Here is an 8,774-nt window from a genome sequence, read left to right as displayed (position 1 = left end):
GATGTATGTAGATATATTATATATATATATAAATATATAGAGAGAGATAGAGAAGATGAAGGATAACACTACATGAAAGTTAAATAGTTTTGGGGGACTCACCTTGGTGACAAACATCTTATTTTATATCATTCTTATTTTAAAGAGATGAGTGTGAGAACTGAACAAAACAAATGTAGACGACTAAAATAAGAACAAAGAAGCAAGTCATTTTTTCAGAGTTTAATCAAAAATGTTGTTGAAAGAAGGGAAATATTCAATACGTGATGCTCTGAAAAGGGACAAGGGGAGTGTGTGCACTAACATGGTAAATCCACATCAGAGCAGCATAACCTCAGCCTCAGGCGCACTGTGACTCTGGACAGCTGCTAATGGAACAAGGCTCATGAAGACAGGGTGGGGTGTGGATTGTGGACAGAAGAAGAAGAGTGGGGGAGGGTCTGAAACGCTTCCAGCAATCCAGATGAATCTGCAGAACACGAAAAACTGGACTCCATCCAACGAAGAAACATCAAACATAACATGAATATATTAAACCTGTGGTGTGATGTGTAAAAAAATAGTCCTGTAGCGTGAATGAAGATTTAAAAAAAACCAAATATAACAGAAAAACACAAAGAGTTTAACAGAAAAACACAAAAGATTAACAGAGGAAACAAGAGTTTAACAGAAAAAACAAAAGATTTAACAGAGAAAACAAAGATAACAAAGAACAAGATTTAAACAGAAAACAAAGATTTAACAGAAACAAAGATTATAACAGAGAAAACACAAAGATTTAACAGAGAAAACAACAAATTAACAGAAACCAAAGATGTTAACAGATAAACACAAGATAACAGAAACACAAGTTGCAAAACATTTAAACAGAGAAACACAAGCATAACAGAACAAAGAGTTAACAGAGAAAACACAAAGATTTAACAGAGACAACACAAAGATTTAAACAGAAAAACAAAGATTTAACAGAGAAAACACACGAAGAGTAACAGAAAACAAAGATTTAACAGAGAAACAAAAGATTTAACAGAAAGATAACAGAAAAGAATTTCAGGACAGAGATTTTAAAGACACAAAGATTTAACTTCCTGTAAACCATTAACGCTTCTTTTTATATGTAACTGTTTACTTTGACAAATCTTTGTGCATCCGAGGATTAGCTCTTTCCTTCATGAGTCGTCATTGGCTCTATCCCTCTCAAATCACCACCGTAAAGAAAAAGCCCATGGCTGTTTATACATCACTGGACTAGCTAACCTCAATACAGTCGCTGTACTCCAGCAGAGCAGTCTCCCATAATCCCCATGTGTCCAATGTCGCACATTCACAGCCAGAATAACCATGTTATACAAAAGCCTGGACAAAAAACGTTTTTGGTCCTGTTTTGCTCGTTTTCCAGAAACGTCACGGAACGCAACAATGACACATGGACGTTTTGTTTGCTCTAAAACTATGAGTTTGGACGGCAAGTAAATACTATACAGTCCACATTGACTGAACACTGCTATCTATACATACATACACACACACACACACACACAAACACACACAGAGGTCAACGTGGAGTCTGTTTGTGTGACACATCAATCAGCTCATTTACATATTCATTAAGTATTGATCAGGTATTGGCTGCTGTTCTAACACGCACACACGGCGCTGACACTGCTCCCTGGGGACCAATCAGAGTCAAGACATCATTATGACATCACAGACAGCTGTAACTAATAGTACCACCACCAGTAATGATGTATTGACACTACTTGTAGTACTTTGTGTGTGGAATACAAGTATCACTCCTGCAACTGATGAAGTAATTGTATAGTACTGCAGACAGAGCCAAATATAGCCAAATTATACTACTACTACTACTACAGTCAAACTATTGTTTAACTACTGTCAAACTACTGTTAAACCACAGTCAAACTATTATTAAACAACTGTGAAAATACAGTCAAACTACTGTTAAACTACTGTTAAACCACAGTCAAACTATTGTTAAACTATTGTTAAACTACAGTCAAACTACTGTTAAAATACAGTCAAACTATTGTTAAACTACTGTTAACTACTGTTAAAATACAGTCAAACTATTGTTAAACTACTGTTAAACTAATGTAAACTACAATCAAACTACTGTTAAACTACAGTCAATGTACTGTTAAACTACTGTTAAACTACAGTCAAACTATTGTTAAACTACTGTTAAACTACTGTTAAACTCCAGTCAAACTATTGTTAAACTACTGTTAAACTAAAGTCAAACTACTGTTAAAATACAGTCAAACTATTGTTAAACTACTGTTAAACCACAGTCAAACTATTATTAAACAACTGTAAAAATACAGTCAAACTACCGTTAAACTACTGTTAAACTCCAGTCAAACTATTGTTAAACTACTGTTAAACTACTGTCAAACTATTGTTAAAAAACAGTCAAACTATTGTTAAAATACAGTCAAACTATTTTTAAACTACTGTTAAACTACAGTCAAACTACTATTAAACTACTATTAAACTACTATTAAACTACAGCCAAACTACAGCCAAACTACATTCAAACTACAGTGAAACTACTGTTAAAATACAGTCAAACTACTGTCAAACTACTGTCAAGCTACTGTCAAACTACTGTTAAAATACAGTCAAACTACTGTTAAAATACAGTCAAACTACAGTCAAACTACTATTAAACTACTATTAAACTACAGCCAAACTACTGTTAACTACATTCAAACTACTGTCAAATTACTGTCAAACTACTGTTAAAATACAGTCAAACTACTGTTAAACTACATTCAAACTACTGTTAAAATACAGTCAAACTACTGTTAAAATACAGTCAAACTACTGTTAAAATACAGCCAAACATCACATCTCACCTGTCTTGCTGTGTCTCACCTGTATGGCATGTTGCTCGACTCCAGGGTGACATCACACTCCTTCAGGTAAATCTCCAGTCGACGTCTCTCCATCAGCGTCCTCGCTGCCTCGAGGATCTGAGACTTCAGCACAGATTCTTCTTTTTCTGTAGTCTCTGATGTCCCACAATGCCCCTTGTTCACCTTACGCTTCTTATTGAACCCGTACAGCTCCTCCACCGAAAATTTCCCGCCTTTTCCTCCAGTCGCCGCTCCCGACACCGATGCTCGGCCTGCAAACATGGCTGATAAACGAAGAGCTAACGTTAGCAATGTGAGATAACAGAGAGCTAACGTTAACAATGTGAGATAACAGAGAGCTAACGTTAACAATGTGAGATAACAGAGAGCTAAAGTTAACAATGTGAGATAACAGAGCTAACGTTAACAATGTGAGATAACAGAGAGCTAACGTTAACAATGTGAGATAACAGAGAGCTAACGTTAACAATGTGAGATAACAGAGAGCTAACGTTAACAATGTGAGATAACAGAGAGCTAACGTTAACAATGTGAGATAACAGAGAGCTAACGTTAACAATGTGAGATAACAGAGAGCTAACGTTAACAATGTGAGATAACAGAGAGCTAACGTTAACAATGTGAGATAACAGAGAGCTAACGTTAACAATGTGAGATAACAGAGAGCTAACGTTAACAATGTGAGATAACAGAGAGCTAACGTTAACAATGTGAGATAACAGAGAGCTAACGTTAACAATGTGAGATAACAGAGAGCTAACGTTAACAATGTGAGATAACAGAGAGCTAACGTTAACAATGTGAGATAACAGAGAGCTAACGTTAACAATGTGAGATAACAGAGAGCTAACGTTAACAATGTGAGATAACAGAGAGCTAACGTTAACAATGTGAGATAACAGAGAGCTAACGTTAACAATGTGAGATAACAGAGAGCTAACGTTAACAATGTGAGATAACAGAGAGCTAACGTTAACAATGTGAGATAACAGAGAGCTAACGTTAACAATGTGAGATAACAGAGAGCTAACGTTAACAATGTGAGATAACAGAGAGCTAACGTTAACAATGTGAGATAACAGAGAGCTAACGTTAACAATGTGAGATAACAGAGAGCTAACGTTAACAATGTGAGATAACAGAGAGCTAACGTTAACAATGTGAGATAACAGAGAGCTAACGTTAACAATGTGAGATAACAGAGAGCTAACGTTAACAATGTGAGATAACAGAGAGCTAACGTTAACAATGTGAGATAACAGAGAGCTAACGTTAACAATGTGAGATAACAGAGAGCTAACGTTAACAATGTGAGATAACAGAGAGCTAACGTTAACAATGTGAGATAACAGAGAGCTAACGTTAACAATGTGAGATAACAGAGAGCTAACGTTAACAATGTGAGATAACAGAGAGCTAACGTTAACAATGTGAGATAACAGAGAGCTAACGTTAACAATGTGAGATAACAGAGAGCTAACGTTAACAATGTGAGATAACAGAGAGCTAACGTTAACAATGTGAGATAACAGAGAGCTAAAGTTAACAATGTGAGATAACAGAGAGCTAACGTTAACAATGTGAGATAACAGAGAGCTAACGTTAACAATGTGAGATAACAGAGAGCTAACGTTAACAATGTGAGATAACAGAGAGCTAACGTTAACAATGTGAGATAACAGAGAGCTAACGTTAACAATGTGAGATAACAGAGAGCTAACGTTAACAATGTGAGATAACAGAGAGCTAACGTTAACAATGTGAGATAACAGAGAGCTAACGTTAACAATGTGAGATAACAGAGAGCTAACGTTAACAATGTGAGATAACAGAGAGCTAACGTTAACAATGTGAGATAACAGAGAGCTAACGTTAACAATGTGAGATAACAGAGAGCTAACGTTAACAATGTGAGATAACAGAGAGCTAACGTTAACAATGTGAGATAACAGAGAGCTAACGTTAACAATGTGAGATAACAGAGAGCTAACGTTAACAATGTGAGATAACAGAGAGCTAACGTTAACAATGTGAGATAACAGAGAGCTAACGTTAACAATGTGAGATAACAGAGAGCTAACGTTAACAATGTGAGATAACAGAGAGCTAACGTTAACAATGTGAGATAACAGAGAGCTAACGTTAACAATGTGAGATAACAGAGAGCTAACGTTAACAATGTGAGATAACAGAGAGCTAACGTTAACAATGTGAGATAACAGAGAGCTAACGTTAACAATGTGAGATAACAGAGAGCTAACGTTAACAATGTGAGATAACAGAGAGCTAACGTTAACAATGTGAGATAACAGAGAGCTAACGTTAGCAATGTGAGATAACAGAGAGCTAACGTAGTAGCACTAATGCTAACAACAGAAAAGGAAAATAGAAAAATTTTCAGTTGTGTTCCACGTGGACTGTTCACCTGACTGTTCAGCTGACTGTTCAGCTGACTGTTCACCTGACTGTTCAGCTGACTGTTCACCTGACTGTTCAGCTGACTGTTCACCTGACTGTTCACCTGACTGTTCAGCTGACTGTTTACCTGACTGTTTACCTGACTGTTTACCTGACTGTTCACCTGACTGTTCAGCTGACTGTTCAGCTGACTGTTTACCTGACTGTTCACCTGACTGTTCACCTGACTGTTCAGCTGCATACAAACCACAACTCAAACGTGATTGGTCAACAGTGCTCTGACCACAAACAGACTGTTTATTGAAACTACAACATGTCCCATCAGTCCCTGCAGCAGGTCGTACACTAAGCAAACACTTTACCTGGTTAAAGGTGTCTGATTCCTGTCGTCCCGCTCTGTATCCACCTACCTGTCTGTCTGTCTCTGTCAGACTCTGATATTAATCCTGTTGGTTTAATCCCACCAATCAGAGCTCAGATATCCTGTCTGTCTGTCTGTCTGTCTGTCTGTCTGTATACAGATGTTAAATGTGGCCTCTTGCCCGAATCCTGAATTAATGTGACCCTAATCACACACACATACACGCACGCACACACACACACACACACACACACACACACACACACACACACACAGACTTACTCCATTACATTTATCTGACAAAGTTACTGAGTATCTGGTCAGCTGTTTATACTTACAGTGGACTCAAACTCCCAGAGATCATTGCTGCAGAGGCATAGATCATCAGTGAGCAGCTTGTAGTGCTGTCTGTGTCCAGCAGAGGGCAGCGTGTCACCAGTCATCTCAACACGAGTCCATGCAAGCAACAGGCCATGTCTCCTTCTCTCCATGTCTCCTTCTCTCCATGTCTCCTCCTCTCCATGTCTCCTTCTCTCCATGTCTCCTCCTCTCCATGTCTCCTTCTCTCCATGTCTCCTTCTCTCCTCGTCTCCTTCTCTCCTCGTCTCCTTCTCTCCTCGTCCTTCAATGTAGACACACTGAAACTTCTGTGTGTCGGTGTCTGTGTGTGTGTGTGTCGGTGTCTGTCTGTCTGTGTGTGTGTGTGTGTGTGTCTGTGTGTGTGTCTGTGTGTGTGTGTGTCTGTCTGTCTGTGTGTGTGTCTGTGTGTGTGTCTCTGTCATGGGCGGAATGGGACGAAAAATCGGCCCTGGCATTTTGGACCAGAGCAGCCCGGTGCGTCACTGTCTCCTCCCCCTGTCCTCACACATCTTGACCAATCACGTTCAGCTTTCAATTAAAAAAGTGGAGGAAAAAAAAACTAACGGGAAAAAAACTTTTTTGTGTGAAAGCTGCACGTGATTGGTCAAGATGTATATCAGCATCCACAGCAGGGGTGACACACACACACACACAGACACAGACACACACACACACACACACACACACACACACACACAGACACAGACACACACACACACACACACACACACACACACACACACACACACACACACACAGCGGTCGCGGAGGACAAACACGACAGGAGGGAGATGAGAGACATTATTTATTACATTATTACATTATTTTGAGTGATAAATTAATTAAATATTTAGTACGTTTTATTTATAGAGCACATTTTTACAATGTCAAAAATAAAATAAAATATAATAACATTTAAAAATATAAAATAATAATAACAGCAATAATAATAAAATAATAATAAATTAATTAATTAATTAATTAAACCAATTAATAAAATGTGAGGAGCCGTTTGGGAGCCCGAAAGAACTTCCCATCACTAGCGTGTCTCTGAGGGACAAGGTGAATTCTGGGAAACCCTACCTGAACGTGACGGACCAATCACAGGCGGAGCTCCGACTGATTGGTTAAAGCTTTTGTTTGTCTTGCAAACCAATCACAGTTGACCTGGGCGGAGCTAAACCAGGAGGCCGCGCGGCGCCCTCGACTGACACATCCGACCAATGGCACGCTTGAATCAACAGCCTACTTCCTGTTTGATAAACGAGAGCTGACGCTTTAATCCACCTGAGGAGCGCTTGATTTACACACCCTGACTCTGAGCGTCTGCACAAACCCCTCCTCAGGAGACAAATCAAACACACCCCTCTGAGTGTGTGTGTGTGTGTGTGTGTGTGTGTGTGTGGAGCTCTCAGTGAGCTCGGTCAACAGTTTACAATAATATCAGTCCAACTAACCACACACACATACACACACACATACATACACACACACACACATACACACACACACATACATACACACACACATACATACACACACATGCACATACACACACATACACACACACACATACATACACACACACATACACACACACACACATACATACACACACACATGCACATACACACACACACACACATACATACACACACATACACACACACACACACATACATACACACACATACATACACACACACACACATTGTGATGTAGAGGTGTACTCTGTGATGTAACGGTGTACTCTGTGATGTAACGTGTACTCTGTGATGTAACGGTGTACTCTGTGATGTAGAGGTGTACTCTGAGATGTAGAGGTGTACTCTGAGATGTAACGGTGTACTCTGTGATGTAACGGTGTACTCTGAGATGTAACGTGTACTCTGTGATGTAATGGTGTACTCTGTGATGTAACGTGTACTCTGTGATGTAGAGGTGTACTCTGAGATGTAACGTGTACTCTGTGATGTAGAGGTGTACTCTGTGATGTAACGGTGTACTCTGAGATGTAATGTGTACTCTGTGATGTAGAGGTGTACTCTGTGATGTAACGGTGTACTCTGTGATGTAACGGTGTACTCTGTGATGTAGAGGTGTACGCATGGAGGTAACGGTGTAACTTTCGGGGATGTAAAGGTGTACTCCGTGTGATGTAACGGTAACGTGTAGTACGGTAGAACGCGTGTGAACAGGATCGTGATAACGAGGTCTGATGTAACGGTGTAATCGGTGATGTATACCTGATGGACGTGTATGCTAGAGATGGTAAGGCGTGTTACTCTGAGATGTAAGGACTGGTGAGACTCATTTGATTGAACGGTGTACTCTGAATGTAGAGGTGTACTCTGTGATGTAACGTGTACTCTGTGAGTCTTGTATCTGGATGTACGGTGTTCGCTGAGTGTAGGTGTACTCTTGATTGTAACGGTGTACTCTGACGATTTAGAGGTGTACTCTGTGATGTAAGGTGTACTCTGTGATGTATGAGGTGTAGAGGTTACTCTGTGATGTAACGGTGTACTCTGATGTACGATTTACTCTGTGTGTAACGGTTACAGTCTGAGATGTAGAGTGTACTCTGTGATGTAGAGGTGTACTCTGGAGATGTAAGATGTACTCTGTGATGTAGAGGTGTACTGCTGAGATGAGTAGAGGTGTACTCTGTTGAAGGGGTATCTGTGATGTAACGATGTACTCTGTGATGTAGAGGTGTACTCTGTGTGTAACGG

The 8,774-nt window shown here is 39.5% G+C and overlaps 1 protein-coding gene across 1 annotated transcript in view; it reads right to left on the bottom strand.

The window, feature by feature from the left end:
- The window catches only part of LOC104937618 (voltage-gated potassium channel subunit beta-3), an 18,681-nt gene extending 12,274 nt beyond the window's left edge, over positions 1-6,407 (bottom strand). The window contains exons 1-2 of the mRNA XM_027275854.1: positions 6,018-6,407; positions 2,899-3,163 (exon numbers count right to left, since the gene is read on the bottom strand). Coding sequence (XP_027131655.1) covers positions 2,899-3,161 — 263 coding nt within the window. The 5' untranslated portion in view covers positions 3,162-3,163; positions 6,018-6,407. The remainder of the gene's footprint in view (positions 1-2,898; positions 3,164-6,017) is intronic.
- Between the last annotated feature and the right edge of the window lie 2,367 nt (positions 6,408-8,774).

This window comes from Larimichthys crocea, unplaced genomic scaffold (genome assembly GCF_000972845.2).
Source record: "Larimichthys crocea isolate SSNF unplaced genomic scaffold, L_crocea_2.0 scaffold224, whole genome shotgun sequence".
NCBI classification, from domain to species: domain Eukaryota; kingdom Metazoa; phylum Chordata; class Actinopteri; family Sciaenidae; genus Larimichthys; species Larimichthys crocea.
This window is presented reverse-complemented; position numbering and strand designations above follow the sequence as displayed.